At 43.1% G+C, this 19851-nt stretch overlaps 1 protein-coding gene across 1 annotated transcript; it reads right to left on the reverse strand.

The window, feature by feature from the left end:
- Nucleotides 1-399: 399 nt before the first annotated feature.
- LOC147421084 (UDP-glycosyltransferase 86A1-like) lies at nt 400-13251 on the reverse strand. The gene is made up of 3 exons (XM_086504606.1): nt 12575-13251; nt 2592-3160; nt 400-1364 (listed from the first exon to the last, which is right to left on the reverse strand). Exons 1-3 carry the CDS (start codon nt 13249-13251, stop codon nt 568-570), a joined length of 2043 nt encoding a protein of 680 aa, XP_086360732.1. The 3' UTR covers nt 400-567.
- Nucleotides 13252-19851: the final 6600 nt, after the last annotated feature.

Consider the following 19851-nt stretch of genomic DNA (forward strand, 5'->3'; position numbering starts at 1 on the left):
TCTCGAAACTAATCATCATTTTTTTGCTTATTGTTTATAGTAGCATGAATACTAGGCGGTGGTGCATAACTTTTCCTTTCTACAAGTCTATCAAAAGTTATCGGGATTTATGACACTTTCGAGAAAAAAACTTTAGTTTCGGTAGACTTTTTCTTGAATCCTCGATACATTGTTACGCAGAAAGAAGTCGTCAATTTTCTTAATGCCATAGCTTTACTACATTATCAACAAACCTTTTTTTGTCCCTTGATAAAATAAATCGAAAATTGTGGTAAGGGAAGATCCTTGAAGTGCCCGCCTTATTTCAAAATTATTGCTTGTTTGAAGAAAGATAAATTTCTCATACAACCAATATTTATCTTTTCGTTGTCTACAACCCATATTTTCAATTTACACCCACCATCAATGACCATAGTACAGAGTTCAACCATTTGCAAAGATTGGAGAAGTAAATTTAGCTAAGTTGAATTGAAAATATCTACTTCAAAGAGTGAACAATGGACTGAATATTCTTGAATGCACCACATAGTTTTGAGCACATGCATCCCCAATGTATTTTGCATTATTTCATAGATATTCCCCTTCTCTTATCGCTAGTATTTGAATGACCCTCTGTATCTCCTCTCTTTTAATCAATCCAGTCTCTTTGTTCTCTTCCAAACTTAGTCCAACTTTCCATTTGAAGAATTGATCTCCAAAAATAAGATAGCAAATCATAGGTACACCATGGCTCACAGCTTCTACAGTAGCATTCCATCCGCAATGAGTGAGGAAACCACTGATGGATGGGTGGGAAAGGACTTTTGCTTGAGGTGCCCACTGTGTCACGTAGCCTCTATCATGACTTTTAGACGACAATTTCTCAAGAGACGCTGTAACTGGAGTATCCTTCACAAACCTGGAATGTAAAACCCAAAGGAAGCGTTGCTTGTTAATAAGAATACCCCCAACAAGTTCCCCATATTGAGGTAGACTTAGGGAGGCAATGCTACCAAATGAGATAAAGAGAATAGATAAACAAGGTTGTGAGTCTTGCCACAACAGGCATGCTTCATCCTCCTTCCAAAAGCTCGTGATGAGATCATTTTCAAGTGGCTCTACCAATGGACCCACTGCATAGACGGGTATTCCTATGTTTACCTTAAGGGCATCTTCTTCTATTTCTTTGAAGTTGTTGATGGCAATGGCATGAGCTTTGCTTTTGGTCTCTTGTAGAGATTTTTGCAACATCCATGTGTATCCAAAATTGATGGTTTCCATTGTAATCCATAAGGTCACAAACTTTAATTGTAGGTAGGCCAAAGAGCCCTCATTTGAAGATATTGTCCAAGTTAAGCTTTCTCGTGCTTCCAATGCTTTAAAAACTACACACAAGGATAATGTCTCTGTAATTAGACAAGAGAAATGAAACGAGTAACTGATTTAACCTTGTTTTTGAGCAACTCTTCACCATTTCATTATCCTTTTTACTTTCAAAATTAAAGTGACCTACCTTCCTCATCACAAATAATGAGGACTAGTACGTAGGTGCTGCCTTCAAAAATGGCACCTCTCTCCCCCCCCCCCCCCCCCCCCCGCCCCCGGTCCGGGCTACCTTGTGCGCACTAGCTTGAAGTGGGAAATGTATGTCGGAATCCCTCTCCGCTTTATATATTATGTAGATATAGATTGTGTTACTAGTGCAACTATACTGCAAAAAACTTGCATAGTTGCATGCAAGACAAATAGCTAGTACATGTGTGACCATGTATGACGTTGTGACCCCTATCTTCTTGCTCATCATTCACTCGTTTGCATGCAAGGCATGTGTTTATATCTGTTGGTACACAAACTAAGCAGAAGACAAGATAATCAATCTATTGCATCTAGCGAGAGAGAGAGAGAGAGAGAGAGGCCGGCTTGCCAAAACATTTTCCTAACCAAAGAGGACACACTTTAATCGTTGTTGGGTTTTAGGTCAAAATTTGAAGCATTTGTCAGAAATTACACTAAAAACTATTAAATTTAGCCAGTTTTCTTCACGGCAAGCTCGGAATCAAGCTGGGATTTTGCAATTTTAGCTAGTTAAAAATACACTAAAAGCCCAGTTTTTGGTGAACACCGAAGAGAAGAAGAAGAAAAAGAGAAGAGAAGTTTTTAACTTAGTAGGAACAATTTCAAGAGACCTCAAAGAGCTATCCGACAAGTTGTTGAACTCGAGACTTGTTCTTCAAGGGAGAGAGAAGAAGAAGAAGAGACCTTAAAGATCTATCCAACGAAGAGAGAGAAGAAGAAGAGCTTTAACATAGTAGGAAACTATCCCAAGAGACCTTAAAGATCTAGCCAACGAGGAGAGTTGAACTCAAGGCCAGTTATTTAATAGGGAAATGGCATAACCAATCTACCACACTTGGGTGATAAAAAGGTTATACCATTTTCCTCTTTTCATTAGCACGAATGCGACACACACAAGAGAGTTTTAACGTCGTAGGAAACTATCGAGAGAGAGAGAGAGAGAGAGAGAGAGAGAGAGAGAGAGAGAGAGAACCAAGAGAGGAGAGAGAGAGAGAGAGAGAGAACCAAGAGAGGAGAGAGAGAGAGAGAGAGAGAACCAAGAGGCACTGCCCCTTTTTGTAAGAGCAGGTGGCTTTGACAATTCGTGTAGAGAGCGATTCTGGGTAGATTAAGTTTGTCGGCGGCGCTCTGCGTAATGCCACTCACGAGGAGGTCGGAGATGACGCAGGTGATGGGCGGATCGTGGGACTGCTGCTGCAGCTGCTCGATTTGAGGGGCGAGGCTGTTGACGGCACTACAGAAGCGCTCCATGACGTCCACTCCCACGCCACCAAATGTGCTCATCTCAGGCAGGGCCATGTGAATCCTCATTATATCGAGCTTTATGCCCTCCTTTGCAACAGCGCTACCAGTATCATGCGGCTCATGCAGGCGACGTTCACCGGCGACGTCGGCAGCGGCAGCAGCAGCAGCCGCCGCCGCCGTCGCTGGTTGCTGCTGCCACGAGATTATGTTGAGAAACGTGATGGTGAAGCCTACTGAGCGGCCAGCTTCTTGCAGAAACGCATCATGGGGTTGATGTTGCAGCGGAAAGGCCACCGCCAGGGCATGGTGCCTCCTCCTGGGCTGATCATCTGCCTCCCTGGCAAATTGACAACCTTCACGCCTTCACTGATGGAACTTGAAAGCTTCATCTATGGGGGCGGGCCAATATTCAGAAATCAGGGTAAAGTGTTCCTCCTGCAGACAAAAAACTGCGGGAAGTGGTACAGGGAAAGGGCCAACGTACATGATGTACACTTGTGCTCCTTAACAGTACACTGTCAATTTTATTATTATTATTGGTGCTCTAAAAAAACCTAGGTTTAGTGTAATCCCACTTACAAATTTTGAAATTTACCTCTAAATTTTATATTACAAGGTGAGAAAACCTACAAAATTAGTACACCGTCAATTTTATTATTATTATTGGTGCTCTAAAAAAACCTAGGTTTAGTGTAATCCCACTTACAAATTTTGAAATTTACCTCTAAATTTTATATTAGAAGGTGAGAAAACCGACAAAATATTGAAAAATTATTGTAATTTGGTGTAAAAACCTTTAAATTTTGTCAATTTACCTATGTTGTTTCATATATGTAGGTTTAATTGCCAAGTTTTTGAAAAATAAAAATCGAGCACTCTTCACAAGGCCTTCAAAAGGCACAAAGGTGAATATTGAGGAGTTATGAGAGTTAAAATTCTATTTTATAAAGGTAAAAGCTCATAATGATCTGAGAGAGAGAGAGAGAGAGAGAGAGAGAGAGAGAATGTACTGTTTAAAACAAACCTTTTATTTAGTCTTTAATGTAAAAATTATGAAATTTAGTTTGCTTCTTAAGCAGCGTTTGAAAAAACCCGGAGTTCAGTACATTTTTAACCGGTTAGATTTACAAAATCCTAGCTAGATTATGAGATGGCCTTGACAAACACCTGTAAATATTTATAAGTTTTAATGTAAAAATCTATAAATTTTTAATATTTTGACATAATAACCGGCAAACTTTCAAGTGTGCCCTTGATTTCTTTGGTTAGGAAAAATGCTTTCGGTAAAGCTCTTTTCTTAAGTTTAAAATGATTTGTGGTTTTAAAAAATCAAAAGTTTTTAAAAAATTATTGTGTTCAAACTTCAAATCTTTTGTTGTCTCGTTCCCAAAATAAAGTAAATGTAGCATTGGGAAATTAGATCATGTGAAAGGCTTTCTCTTCATGCTCTTCAAGGTTTTAAAGCTCTTTAAGAGACACTTGTCAAACACCACAAATTGGACGACCTTCATCCATATGGATACCAAGGCCTTTAGAGGCAAAAAGAAGGGGGGGATCACGGCTAAGAAGTCCAAGGCGGCATCTCGAGGCGGACTACACCCGGGTCATGCAAAAAAAGGCGAACGATAGCTTGGTCAATTCATTTAATGCTCACTTGACTTTCTTTCTTTTGTCTTTATTTAGTTTGTAAATGGGTCCCTTCATTTAAGATTCTACCGACTTGCTTTTCAACTTTCTGATTTAAAACATACTTTTTGGCCTGCCCAAAGGACTAAGGCTAGAGTGGTATTTTCCCTTCTTGGTAGTGTTATATTTTTTTAAATGCATAATTTTTTGTTGGCCAAGCACCTTGAGGATACTCATTGCAAAGACAAGGGTGAATCATGAAAAGGCATCATGGTTATACTCACATCGTGGGAAAATCGAGAGAATTTCAAGTTTGCTCCTAAGCTCACATGGGTAAACACCATGGGTAAACCACTGGGGGACTGAGCTTAGGAGCATTGGGCAAGGTGAAAAGGACCGTTTAGGGTGGAACAGAGCAATCACTTGCAGGAGGGATTTGCGGCTAATGACAATTCGGGGGGGGGGACGAGAATTAGAGCACAATGTGGAGGGCTTGCATGTAGATGTTGTGGGGCATGAACTCGAGTGCAGATGAGTGAGGGATACTAGGAGCAAGGCTAGAATGAAGTGGGATTTGCAAGCTAGGCTATGGCTGTAGTTAAAGTAGGAGGCTTGAGACTATAGTAGCATCACGAGCATAACATAAACTTGTAAAAGCATTAACCATCCCTGGCCTCGATCCCAAGGCCTCAAACACCTTCGAAGGTGGAGAGAGCTAGCGGGGAATGAGGGTAGGGAAGAGGAAGAAGAAACATTCATATGAGAAAGAAATAGTTCCTCATTTATCATCACTCTTTTTTTTTTGCAAAACTCACAATTGTGAGTGAATTATATTGAGCAGCCCAAAAAATTACAAGGTTTTGTCATGCTCATGTTAAGCCATGACATCGTCCAGGGATCATAATTACAATGGCTATTAGGGCAGCCACTCCAACCACCCCGCCTCCACGTCCTTGATACCCAAGGTCCATACTCTTTCATTCTGAGATCTTTAATTACCGATGGCCAAGATTTGCCCCCCTCTCAGGTATTCCATCTACTGACAACAAGGCACACGTAATCCTAGACCAATCCTCCGAGTGATGCTTGCGCCCGAGTGCCCATATTAGCACTTTGATTTCCTGTATAATTTCTGCGAAGCTTGCCACCTCAAATCCTCCTTCAAAAACACGGCGGTTCCTTGCTTGCCATACATTATGAAAGAAGAAGTATCTGACGATCTGAGTGCTGACGAGGAGTGATGGACTACCTGATTTTTTACCTCCAAAGCATAGGTCAGTCTTGAAAAACCTAATTTTCCATGTTCTCTGGACCCACTTACATACTTTCCCTGCGAGGCCTTTTATAGCTGGGTAGTCCATCATAAAAGGTGGGCCAGATCTTCACTAGTCAACTTGCACCCCAAGCATTGATTTGACCCAATCCCTCTCTCCTGAATCTTCACCCCCGTCGGTAGAGCACCCCAAATAACCTTCCATAAGAAAACCTTCATGTGTTGTGGAACCTTTGGCTTCCATATGTTCTCCATTACATGCTCCCATCTTTCCTCCGGCCATTGCTTTTTCCATAGCTTATTAAGGGGGCTAGACCAATTCTTCTTTTGCATCATTGTCTGATAAATGATTTTAGTGTGGGGTTTCCACAAAAGAGTGCTTCCGGGCCATTTCCAGGCTTTCCAGTCCAACTCCGAGTCACAGATTGACATCACTAGAGTGTCAAGTTCTTTCATCACTTTGTGGACAAGCAAGACCTCCAAGCTATTGAGTTGGTACTGGGCAATCATAAGGTCAATGGTTTTCCAACTCTTGTTGACACTGTCCCAGAAGTGCTCAAGTCAGATCAGACCCTTATTATTCAGCTTCCTTGCAGTCTCAATCCAATATGGAGCTTGTGGCGGATCTACAACTTTGGAGAGCCAGGGGGACCAATGTAGGATGGAGTTCTTGAAGTATCTGGCTTCTTCTTGCTTAGCATAGCATAATAGCATAGTAATGAAGATGGAGAAGATAGCAAGCTTAAGCATTGAAGCATGACTCTTGGTTGGATTTACATTCTATAGCCAAGAGTGTTGGTGTAGGCTCTCAACTTCTCAACAAGCTTGGAGAAGGAGATGGAGCTCTTGCACTTTGCCAAGTGAGAATGAGCTTGTGAGTGTGTGTGTGTGTGTGTGTGTGTGTGTGTGTGTGTGTGTGTGTGAGAGAGAGAGAGAGAGAGAGAGAGAGAGAGAGAGAGAGAGAGAGAGAGAGTACCCCCAAGCACACCCCTAGCTTCCTTGGTCGACCCCTCCTTCTAGCTCAAGCTTCAATTTGATTGGACCCCTACAAGCTTAGCCAATCACATGCATAGTGCATATCGAGCAACCATGTGTCCCCCTTTCCCCTTTGAGAGAGAGGACTTGATAAATGCATAAACAATTAATTTAATTAGCTAAATTATCATTGGATCCCTTTAGCCAACCAATAGGCTTTAGGCATCTTATGAGGGCAACATGGAGAGGAACTTAACATGTGTCCTTGTTGCTTCTTTAGACTAGGCTTGCCTTGTGTGAGTGTGTGTGTGTTCTCTCTCATGCCCCTACAATTAGGGATCCCTCCCCATGAGTAGGGATGTTAGTTGACTTTTGGAACACCTTAAGCCCCTCAAGCACCTTAGTCATGAAGCACCTTAAGCACTTGAGTCATAAAGCACCTCAAGAACCTTAGTCAGCAAGCACGACAAGCACCTCAAGCTTGGACCGGGTTCCCATCTCAAGCACACCCCTAGCTTGCCTAAGGTCTAAGGACTTTTACACTAACCATTGGAGGTCTTTAATGAAGCTAGCGTTGCTCTTTGACAGACCATCTCTCATTTGGACCCATTAACTTTAGCTCGTGTTGAGATAGATCCATAAGCACATGTCTATATTCCAACTCTTGGTTCCGTTTATTCTCCCACATTAAATGATCAATTTAATATGAGAAAATCATTTGGGTTAGTTAGATATTAGATTTTATGACATGTACTACATCATAAGACTACCCATCACGTATGAATGTCTCAACGTCGACACTGGGATGGCTACGTCCCTCTCACCCATAGGCGAAACTGTGTATCCTGTCATCAACTCGTCAGCCTCTAGAATGAGCATAGTGGAGTTTTGGAGACCATACAAAGTTGTTTGCAGAATTTACATGCAGGGTCTAGTGCGAGCTCGCACGCTTGCCTATCCCTAGAGCCAATATGGTTGCATGTAGATCGATTGAGAGAGCCGGTGGGCATAAGTTGAGAGAGTCTCTCACCTATTTTCTTGTACATACTAGTAGTTTAGCTAGTAGAACTCACTTATCGATGCATCACCTTTAAGTGGGAGATTGTTGGGATAAAGGCATTGTGTCTTTGTCGAGGGCTGGAAGTGTGGTGTCCGACCACCTACTGTATGTACATACACATTCCTTATTCTTCATATAAACAAAGAAGAAGGAGCTCCTCACCACATTCTTGGAAGTTGCTTCACCCACACGGTGTGTCTTCTACTCTTCTCCTCCCTCGCACTCGGCACGCACCGCAGATCGCTTCTGCACCTAGCGCTTTCACAAGTAGCTTTGAGAAATAACATTTGAAAGGACGTGTGAGAAAGACTTTTAATCTCTTCTGAGAGACACATGTCAACAACTAGAATTGAATACCTTCACCCATATGGATACTAAGACCTTTAGTAGGCCTAAAAGTAAATGCAACTTTGCAAAATAGCATTTAAAAGGCTATGATTTTTTTCTATTTAGGAGACTTTTAAGGTCCCCTTATGGACACTTTTCTAACAATGAAAGTTGAACGACCTTCACCCTTTGGGTACTAAGGTCTTTAGCAAGGAGGATATTAAGCGAGCGTCGTGAACCGAGTTTTTTCTCCCCCTCCACCCTTACCACTCACTACCACCATATGTTGCCCATTGCCACCTCTATCACCAGTGGCAAGTGACACCTTTTTTGAGCCGCCACTACCTCTCTTGCTCCTCCACATTGCATTACCAACTTCCAACTCTCTCTCTCTCTCTCTCTCTCTCTCTCTCTCTCTCTCTCTGTTTGTCTGTAATGAGCACCTTCTCCATTTATCCATATCCATGTCTCTTTATACTTTCTTTATGTAACCTCCCTCCCTCCCCACGTCTCTCTCTCTCTCTCTCTCTATTCCTCTTTCCTCTCTCTCTCTCTCTCTCTCTCTCTCTCTCTCTCTCTCTCTCTCTCTCTCTCTCTCTATTCCTCTTTCCTCCCTATCCTCTCTCTCTCTCTCTCTCTCTCTCTCTCTCTCTCTCTCTCTCTCTCTCTCAAATGTACCCCACCTCTCTCATTATTGTGCATCGATGGAGGTGGATATGGAAAGAGCATGAACATTTGACACATCAATTTTTTTTTTTGTATCCTTTCACATTCTATCTGCATGCCTTGCAAAAGTTGATGACTCTAGCAATGTGTGGCACTTATACTCTTAAATTTGTAGTGAGATAAATGTGCATAGTTGTTGTGACTCTTTTCCATTGCCCCAGTGTCCATCTCGCATCGAGGGGAGTGTGAGCCAAGGGAGATTGTTTAGATGGTGTGTATCATAAGCAAGGGGATAGTATCAAGCATATTATAGGGAGTATGATTTCCTTTCTTCTAGCGAGGAACATGGTTTTGTAGTTAGGGCAAATGTGGGTAGTGTAATGTATATATCATAGCACAGTGGATTCCATCGAAGCAAAAATACATTGGAGAGAGAGAGAGAGAGAGAGAGAGAGAGAGAGAGAGAGAGAGAGAGAGAGAGAGAGAGAAGGGGGGTTGGAGAGAGAAAGAAGATGGGGTGGAGAGAGGAGAGGCGGGGAGGGGCGGGGTTGGGAGAGAGATTAGAGAGAGAGAGGAATATAAAGTGAGAAGCTATGACGCCTAGCCAACTGCGGGACTCTTAAAACAAAAAATAAAGTGAGAGGGGGGGGGTAGATTGGAAAATACTAAAATTTGTGAAATTTTTACTGTGTGTGTGTGTGTGTGTGTGTGTGTGTGTGTGTGTGAGAGAGAGAGAGAGAGAGAGAGAGAGAGAGAGAGAGAGAGAGAGAGATGTTTAAATGGGTCAAAACACATTAAACCTTTTTTTTTTACAAGCATCGTGTAGAGGTGTGTGTGTGTGTGTGTGTGTGTGTGAGTGAGTGAGAGAGAGAGAGAGAGAGAGAGAGAGAGAGAGAGAGAGAGAGAGAGAGAGAGAGAGAGAGACTCCTGAAGCAATCAAGCTTGGCAATGAATAACTGAGTGTGTATACAATGGAGGCAAGGGGTTGCTTATATAGCAAACCCATTTGCCCTACCCAAGACTTTGACAAATAAGTAATGTAACATTTAATGGCCTAATAACTTATGTGTAGCGGAAATTAGCATGAACATAGTGGGCATTTCATTAGAATAGATTCCTAATGAGAATTACAAGAGTGCTTGGGTGGAGAGAGCAACAAAAAGCATAACACCTAGTTAGACAGCATCAACAATACTTTCAAAAGAGAGAGAAATTAAGCTATTGACAACAATTGAGGACCGGATTTTCATGGAGCCGGTCCCCCCTCCAAAAGGCTTTGTATTATGGTTTCTCCCATCAAGAGAGACATTGTACAATACAATTCTTTGTGTTCCTTCAAGACTAGCTAGTGCAATGAAGATGGAAACTTCATGCACTAAGCAAAACACTTAACAAACACAAATTGAATTATCCCCGTTCTCATACCCAAGACCTCACACACCTTCGAAGATGGTGAGAGCTAGCAGGGTATGAGAGTAGATTGAGAGGAAGAAGGAGTATCTTACGAGAAAGATGTACATCTCCTCACATAATCACTCATATGTAGCATAGCTTAGCTTAGTAATTAGCTTGGTAGAGGAGATGAGCATGCATTGAAGCTTGGCTCTTGGTTGGATTTGCATCCACATGCCAAGAGAGTGTTGATGTAGGCTTCTATCTCACAAGCTTGGAGTAGGTGATGAGTTCTCCATTAAAGCTTGGGAAGAGATATTCTTCTCTTTCTTCACACATGAGCTTGTGTGAGTGTGTGTGTGATAATGCCTTGCAAAAATCAGCCCCCTCTCTCTCTTGGGCGAGCCCTCTTGCTAATTGCTCTTGCTGAAGCCTCATTGGCCCTCCCCAAGTCAAGCCAATTACAATTAAGCAGCATAAGTGATAGCCTTCTGACATGTGTCCCCCTTTCCCCTTTTGTGAGAGCTTTAGGTAATTAAATAATTAAACTAAACTCTCATCGGACCCCTTTGCCTCCTGGCCAATAGGAATCAGGCAAGCCATGGGGCTCCTGAATGCTCATTGGACCCCTTGGGAGACTGCCCAATAGTCTTCTAGGAGACTTAATTCTCATTGGTTTCTTTTATTAAATGTTTTTAAATTAATTAAACTAGATTTACTCTAGCTTAATTCTCATTGGTCCACTTCAAGGGTCATCCAATAGAAATTGGGCACACCTTGTGGGCATCTTGCCTAGGGAGCTGACATGTGTCCCTCATTCCCTTTGTGTAAAGGGAGCCTGTGTGTGTGTGTGTGTGTGTGTGTGTGTGTGGATTTCTCTCTCATCCCCTACCTTTAGGGCTCGCCCCCTCCCATGTAGGGATGTGCAAAGACTTTTAGGGCACACACAAAGCATCCAATTTTCCCTAGGGTTGACCTTTGGACACAACCTTTGAATTTTGGAACCTTAGCATTTTGGAAGTCTTAATGGGCTGAACCTTAGGGTCTTTTTAGCCCATTGTTGCACATGGCTCTTTTGCAGATGGGCCCCCCTTTGGATCCCTATTTTCCCTTCTTTGGATCCCTAATGTGGCCGGTCTGCTAGCTTAACCAATATTCTAGCTTTTTCTCCCTTGGCCTTCCCCACATTAAATGATCAGTTTAATATGAGAAAATCATTTAGGAGAATTAGATATTGATTATTATGACAAGTAAAATAAATATCTAAAAGCCAAACTAAATAATGGGATCACATTGGGTAGTTCACTTGAGATGCCTCTTTAACACCCTCTCTGCAGCTCATAGTGGACATCAATAGTGAGACCAAGTTGATGAAGAAGCTACCATGGACATCCCAACACCGGTTGGGATACTGGATACACCTCGGTGTTGCTCTCCTCAACTTTGTACCTAAAAGTAATGCCATCTTGAGCATCGGTTGCCTTTGTAGAAACTTTGAACTGAACAAACCTATACAAAAAAAATAAAACCTGAGGGTCTAAGGTTGATTGGTTCAAGAGTCTCTCTCTTTCTCTCTCTCTCTGGTCCCCTCCTGCCCACTACACTCTCTCTCTTTGGCCCCCTTCCACCCAATATTCCTCCTCTCCACCTCGTCGCTCTCCCTTCACTAGATTTTCCCATTGATGATATCACTAATGGGGAGGTCACACACACACACACACACACACACAAATATTACCACTACTATATCATCTCTCCTCCTCTCTCTATGTCCATCGCTAGAGAGAGAGAGAGGGAGGGGCACGGTAAAAGGGGCATCATGAGAGTAGGATCTTTCTAAAGAAAGGGATGGATGGAGAAACAATGAGGAAGGGTGTAGGAGAGGGATGCAGTTAAGCAAGGTGAGAGAGAGAGAGAGAGAGAGAGAGAGAGAGGGGGGGGGGGGGGGGGGGGGGATCATTGAGAGACAAAAAAAAGGGGGGAGGGGGGAATCAGAGAGAGAGAGAGAGAGAGAGAGAGAGAGAGAGAGAGAGAGAGAGAGAGAGAGAATGACACAAGGGAGGGAGCAAATGGGTGAGAGAGAGAGGAAAGAAATAGGTGAGAATGACATGTGGAGGCCAAGGGAGAGAGAGGAAAGAAGTAGGCTAAAATGACACGTGGAGACCAAGGGAGGGAGAGAGTAGCAAAGGTATGTACGTAATGGGCAAAGGACATGGCAGTGATTAAGGGAGTGAATAAAATCAAGGGTGGATATCTATATATATATATATATATATATATATATATATAGAGAGAGAGAGAGAGAGAGAGAGAGATAGATAGATTTCATTATCGTCCTCGGAGGTCAAATATGACCCATGGGACCAAGAAAACGTACACGGTTGTGCCTCTTTACTAGAGGAGTACATGGAGAATTATGACTAAAGTGGATACAACAAAATTTTGACACATGTCACTTAGGAGAGGGAAAAGGAAAAGGTGGCTTGGGAGTTTTTGGAGCTCGAAATTCCTCAATGATGGCCTTGCCGCCTCGGTAGACGGCCCATTTTCCGATTGCTCGTGCTTCACGAACCTTTTGGAGTTCTTGTTTCTTAACTTTGAGTTGGGCGGGTGTCAATGCCTCGCTTATCCAAATTTTTGTGCCCTTGAGAAGTCGTGCTTGTTGTAGAAGTGCTCTACGTGCCTCTTTAGCCTTGAAGACCAAGATGCCTTGGTTGGTGCGCTTGTCGTGGTGAACCTTGTCAATTGTGTTGGGGTCGAACTCCGTTGGGTGGATGGCTTGGTTAAGCTTCACTAGAGTTGATGTGTAGTCATCACTCTCCCCCCACCAAGTAGATGGCAAGCCACCGATTCGAACGGATAGTGCTAGTCCTTCCCGTCGGCGACGTTCTTGCATGCACTCTTCTACTTTGGAGGAGACCGTGATGGTTGCTTCTTGAACTTGGGTGACAAGGTTGGCCATGGTTGCGGTTAGGGTGTGTTCGACCTCCTTTGCTTTGGCGAGAAGGTGCTCACTATCGTCTTGCTTTTGGGACTCCAAGGAGGAGAGACGTGTCTCAAGGGCTGCAAGACACACCTTGAGTTCTGCATTCTCGTCCTTGAGCTCTCGAATTTGAGATTGGAGACGGTCCATTGGATCCACCCGTGGGGTGGGCACAAAAAGACGGGTCCGTTTGATTGGGGAGAGAGAACCCTCGCGTTGCATCGCAGATTTGCAGGTGGGAGAAGTTTCTTCTTACTCAAGTCTCTTCCGGTTTCCTCCCACTTGAGGCTCTGAGTTTCTCGTGGGAAGGGTCAGATTTGCTTATTTGAGTCTCTTTCGGTTTCCTCGCTGTCGAGGCTCTGCGTGGGAAGGGTCGCCTGTAGTTAGGGCTCAATATTGATTGTGTTGACAGAGTTCAGTCGGGCAGGGGCACTCATTAGTCGGGCAGGACGAACTCGGGTTGAGTCGGAGCAGGAGCCGCGGGTTGAGGCCTGTCGAGCAGGTATTCTGTTGGACGTGGGAGGCGGGGCGGAGCTATGGCTGTAAAAGGCTCTCCCGCAGGGCTGCCCCTCGCCCTAGGGAGGCCTGCGACAGAGAGGGAGAAGAGAGTTGGGCTAGGGAGGCCTGCGAGAGAGAGAGAGAGAGAGAGAGAGAGAGAGAGAGAGAGAGAGAGAGAGAGAGAGAGAGAGAGAGAGAGAGAGAGAGAGAGAGAGAGAGAGAGAGAGAGAGAGAGAGAGAGAGAGAGAGAGGTTAGTGAGAAAGAGGTGTGGAGGCAAGGAGAGGGAGAGAGAGCACGAGAGTGGAGAACAAAGGATAGGAGGGATGAGAGGGGATAGATAGAGGTGGTGAAAGAGGAGAGGGTGGCTTAAGTAGTCAACGAGGGTGGCAATAGTGGTAGCCAAGGAGGTGGTGAAGGAGGAGAGGTGGAGGATAGGGGGTGGTAGCTTTGGTGGTCAACGAGAGGCTGGCAATGGTGGTGCATTGGTGGCCCCCTCTCCCAAAACAAAATCTCGCTTCAAAGCTCGCTCCATATCTTGACTCCCTTTAGCAAGCCAAAAGTTATAGGGAGTCAAGCCAAAAGTCTATATCTGATTCAAATGTTCTATTTCTTGGGATGAAGTATGAATTGATGTCTGCGGCAAGGCGGGTGCATGTAGTGGCGAGTTGAGTTTGTGGCTACTTTGGGGAAAGGGCTTTGTGCTTGAGGGACTGGGGTAGCCTTGGGAGGAAGGCCCGAGCAACACCGCCCACGGCTCGTGTCTTACTCTCACCCCCCCCCCCCCCCCCCCCCCCCCCCCCTCCTCATTTTTTGCAGATCGAGAGTGGCGCGGCCTCCCTCCCCTCTCTTGTGGGGTAGCTTCGCTGCCGGGAGGTACTGTGTGGGAGGATTTTTTGTGGCTTTTGGCAAGGTATTGACAAGTGGAAGTTGTCCTCCCCCCTTGGTGGCAGTGATCGACACAGACTTGATCATCGTGATGGCGTGTGGCTCCCCTTGACAGCCTGGAAGTGGCAGTGGTTCGTGTCCTACAAGAGTTGGGTAGTGGCCTGCTAAAGGTGGTTCTGGTTTCCTTTTCTCGGACTGCATGTGGGCAATGAGGTCTCCTTTTTGTGGGTGGAGCTCGAGGCTCCTTTCTTGGTGCAGTATGCTTCCTTCCGTTTGGTCTCTGTTTTGCGGATTGTAATGGGTATCTCTGAGTCAGTGATGAGAGTGGTTCAGAGATGGTGGCAGCCAATATGATTTGCTCGGCTTTATGATCTTCAGTACTGGGTTTCCTCGGCTTCCATGTAAAAAGCCTGGGTTTGAACTAACACTTTGTATTGGGTTTTCTCTGTCTTCCTTGTAAAAATCTAGGGTATGGGCTAATAGTAGGTGTTGATAGATTGTGGATGGTTGATGCCCTGGCTCGTTATGAGGAGGGCTATGTTATGTAATTCTTTTGGTTTGATTATATATATATCACTCACATTATGTGAGTTCTGGATTGAAAAAAGAAAAGACATAGGGTCCTTGTAAATGAGCAATTACTATCCATGACTCCCTCTCATGTCTTTAGCTCCAAACGTAAATGTCTATATTTCTTAGTATGCAACCATGCACAAAAGAAATTGTCGTTTTGAGCAAAATGTGAAGGGCATTGTGTTAATGTGCACATGAATGTGCCAGCAAGTGGGTCCTACTAGCTGAACTATTATTATATACAAGTAAATATATAGGCAAGAGACTCCTTTAGCCTAGATCCACTGGCTCGCTCACTCGATCTGCATGCAGACATATTGGATTTAGTAATAGGCAAGTATGTACATCCATGCTAGAACTTGCATGCAAATCTCACTAACATCCTTATATAATTTGCATAGCTCCACAATGCATCATGCTAGTGTCACTCATTGTATGATTGACAATACTTCTTGTGAAAATGCTCCCACTTCAGCTAGGCCAAGCCTCAACACTAGTAGGTCATACATGAGATGCTCAAATGCTAATGAAATTTGTGCAATCTTGACTATACTAGCATCCTCACCACTCTTTGCATATACTAATCATCAGGACTACTTATCATATATGGATGTGTCATCATCGATGTTGGAATGGTTACATCCATGTCTTTCATAGGAAAAACTAGGAGTCCTAACATCACCTCATCAACCTCTAGCATAAGAATATTAAAGAACTCTATCTTGTCCATCTTTATCTGTGTCTCTATGGAGCAAACCCACTCTACCTTTGTTTGCATAGACTTCTATGGCACCTGCTATATCTCACTAGAGCATTGCCACTCTACCTTTCCCTCTATAGAGTCTAGATCCATGTATTGCATAACTAAATCCTTTGCCTCCTGTGCATACTAGAGCTTACTAAAAAATGAGACACATCTCATCTCTCGCTCATCACATTTTAGCAGCAAAATCAAGACTATGTCATCTTGTATCTCAGATATACCAAGTCCCTTTGGAATCTCCTTACAATCACTAGTGATTTGCAATGCATCTAGAAAGACTACTCTCTAAGCTATATGTGAAATCCACGGTTTGCTAATTTTCTCATTGAGATCAAGCTTTGTCTAGTGATTTGCAATGCATTTGCAAAGATTGCTCTCTAAGTAGTATTTGACACCCACGGCCTACAAAGTGTCTCACTGAGATAAAAAATCATCTCAGTTTAGGAACATAATGCAAATCTTGGTGTATATGATGCACCATTAGGCAATGCGATGCTAGGAAATAGGATGTAGCTAAGTAGATGAATGATTAGTTTACTTAATGGAGAGAGAATTTTCACATATGAGAGATTATAGAGTATAGAGTAGAGAGAGAGAGAGAGAGAGAGAGAGAGAGATCACACATGTCGTATATGTGGTTCACCCAATGTGGGCTACATCCACGAGAAAGCAGCCACTCAATAGCTTTAGTACTTCAAACAAGAAGTAAGTTACAAAGGGATTATACCTTTTGGAGCTCTCACCTTGCTTCACTCTCACCATCTCACATCAACTTCACAATGCACCACAATGCTTCACAATCCATTTTTGTGTGTAGAGAGGCCTCTTTTTATAGGCCAAAAGGACTGCCCTCTCTCATGAGAGGCAGCCCTGTGTAGCTGCCCTTGTGTTGACAAGTCCAAATTGGATCGTTCAATCCGCCCATTTGTGGCCGCCCTTGAGAAGACAAGTCCACCTTTGAAATCGGCCACTGGCCACCAGCCCACTGACTTTCGACCACCAGCCAATCAGCAAAGCGATCGACCGCTCCGACCACTTTCCAGCTGCCGTCCAGGCATAATATTCCGGCAAAGCCAGTCTGGAGCTTTGCTCGAGACTGGCCGTGAAAATTTTGGTTTTTGACGAGTGATTTTTCTTCACGCACGATGGATTCTCCTCATAACAGAGGCCTTACAAGTGTGCATTTTTAATACAAAAAATTACAAGGAATAAATCAGGCTCCATACTTAATAATATCCCACTTGGGGACTATTCTCCACACCAAACCTGTGACTGCTTTCCATCCTGGATTCTTAACCTTGAATGCCAATTGAAGATGAGCAGAAGCTCAACTTCTCCTTGTTGACCACCTTTGTAAACATGGCTGCAGGATTTTCATTTCTATACACCTTTCCTAGCTTTAGTTGTCCCTCTTTCAAAGGTGTGCCTATGAAGTGATGTCTCACCTCAATGTGCTTTGTCCTTGAATGAAAGGCTGAGTTCTTTGAAAGATGGGCTCATTGTACAAGACACAATTGTCTTGCCTGAATCCAAGCTCTTTTAAGAATTTGTGAAGCCACATAATTTCTTTACTTGCCTCTGTCATTGCTACATACTCTGCTTCCGTGGTAGAAAGTGAGACCACTTTCTTCAGCTTCAAGCCAAAATTACTGTTGTGCCTCCAACCATGAAGACATAGCAAGTAGTGCTCCTTTGAGTATCTTTGTCACCTGCCATATCTACATCAGCATACCCTTGAAGAAAAATATATGTTCCTCCAAAATACAAAGCATTTTTTGTTGTCCCTTTCATATACCTAAGTATCCACTTCACAAGTCGTCAATGCTCTTTACCTAGGTTGTCGATGAACCTACTTACAACTCCCACTGCATGTGAAATGTCTGGCCTTGTCTAGACCATAGCATACATAAGAGAACCTGCCGCTACAACATATAGAACTTTAGACATATAGGCTATCTCCTCTTGTGTCTTTGGATTTTGGACACATATCCTTGGTTAGTTTAAAGTGACCAACCAAAGGTGCAGAAACCATTTTTGCATTTTGCATTGCAAACCTTTCTAGTATCTTCTTGATGTAATCCTCTTGAGATAGCTTTATTGTCTTCTTCATCCTATCCATTGATATCTTCATACCAAGTATCCTCTTTGCAGTACCTAAATCTTTCAATGAAAAAGATTTAGACATGTCCTCTTCTAGGTCTTTGATGTCTTGCATGTTAGCACTTGCAATTAGCATGTCATCAACATACAACATTAGGATGATGAACTTTCCATCTCCCCAATTATTTGTGTAGATGCACTGATCTGAGTTCCATGTTCTGAATCCATGATCCAACATCCATCTATCGAACTTTAAGTACCACTATCTTAATGCTTGCTTTAAACCATACAAGCTTTTCTTTAATTTGCAAACCATTTTCTCCTTACCTTTTACTTCATACCCCTTTGGTTGAAGCATGTAAATCTCCTCCTCTAAGTCACGATGAGAGAATGCCATATTTACATCTATTTGCTCAAGATTTAAATCATGAGCAGCCACAAGGCTTAAGACAAGCCTAATTGAGTTCATTTTTACAACAGAAGAAACTATGTCATTGTAGTCAATACCTTTTTTTTTAGAAAACCCTTTTACCACAAGCCTAAACTTGTATCTTTTCTTCCCACCTTCTTCTTCCTTCAACTTGTATACTCATTTGTTCTAAAATGTCCACTTACCTTTAGGCAACTCAACCAAATCACATGTTTGGTTGCGATGTAATGAGTCCATCTCCACTTGCATGCTCTTTATCCATTCTTCTTTGGATTCTTGCTGCATAGCTGGCTCGTATGATTCGGGCTCTCCAAATCTGAGATCAAGAGATTGTTGAAGGAAGGAATAAAACTTTCTAGAGATCTACTTGCTCTTGTAGATCTTTGGGGAATAGGTTGAGGCTCCTCATTTGGTTGACGTTGTTGTATGTTGTCACCGTTTGCATTCCTTGAGTCTTCACCGTCCTCAAGCTCCATGTACTCATCACCTATTTCTTTTGTTTGTTTTCTTTCCAAGTAGGTCTTTGTACATATTTTTTTTGTTAAAATATACATCCCTACTCCTAAAGATTTTACCATCTTCAAGATTCCATAGGCGATATTCAAAGTCACCTTCTCCATAGCCGATGAAGAAACACTTTTTGAACTTTGCATCTAGCTTTGACCTTATGCTTCTATCTATGTGCATGAAAGCCTCACACCCAAACACTTTGAGGAATGAATAGTTCACCAGTTTACCTGTCCATGCCTCCTCTGAAACTCTCCATCCAATGTCCTTGAGGGTGACCGGTTGATTAAGTACACAGACGTACTTACTGCTTCTGCCCAAAACTCAATCGATAGGCCTACATGTAGCCGCATGCTTCGTGCTCGCTCCATGATTGTCCTCTTTATCCTTTCCAAAATTATAAGACCTAGGAGAATGTGATGCCGGATCCACCACCCTATCATATGGATCCCCAATCCACATTGGTCCAGTCCGAGCCCCTGGATTAGGTCCTTGACCCCCTAAGCTTAGGATCCTTGTCCTGACATTACTCCCCCCTTGGAGAAGTGTTTTCGTCCTCGAAAACACAAGTGGTAGTATCTTCATAAGAACACTGATGTTTTCCGTGTTGGCATCCCATACGCGAGCCAACGTATACTTGATGTAGTGAGGAGGTTCAATGAAACCAAGAGCAACATCTTGATTTTCAACATTGTTGTCCTTTTGCAAGCACTTGGGTCTAAATGGTAACTCCATTTATAGCTCACTTGATTACTGTAAAGGAGTAAACACAACTAAGAGTTGTTCAAAGGCATAACCAGTTTTAAGATCTTCTGAAGGTAATGGAATAATGCAAGAAATCCTTGGTGCAACTTTCCATGAAGTTGTGAGCCAGATTCCCAACTCGCGTGAGTATCTTAAAAATCTCATAACTACTAAGAAGTAGAATAGGGTGTGTCCTTATGTCAGACTTCTGAACATTTTGGAACACCTAGAACTACATGTTCACCCCTA

Source organism: Adiantum capillus-veneris, chromosome 28, assembly GCF_014529385.1.
Source record: "Adiantum capillus-veneris isolate H3 chromosome 28, ASM1452938v2, whole genome shotgun sequence".
Taxonomy (NCBI): domain Eukaryota; kingdom Viridiplantae; phylum Streptophyta; class Polypodiopsida; order Polypodiales; family Pteridaceae; genus Adiantum; species Adiantum capillus-veneris.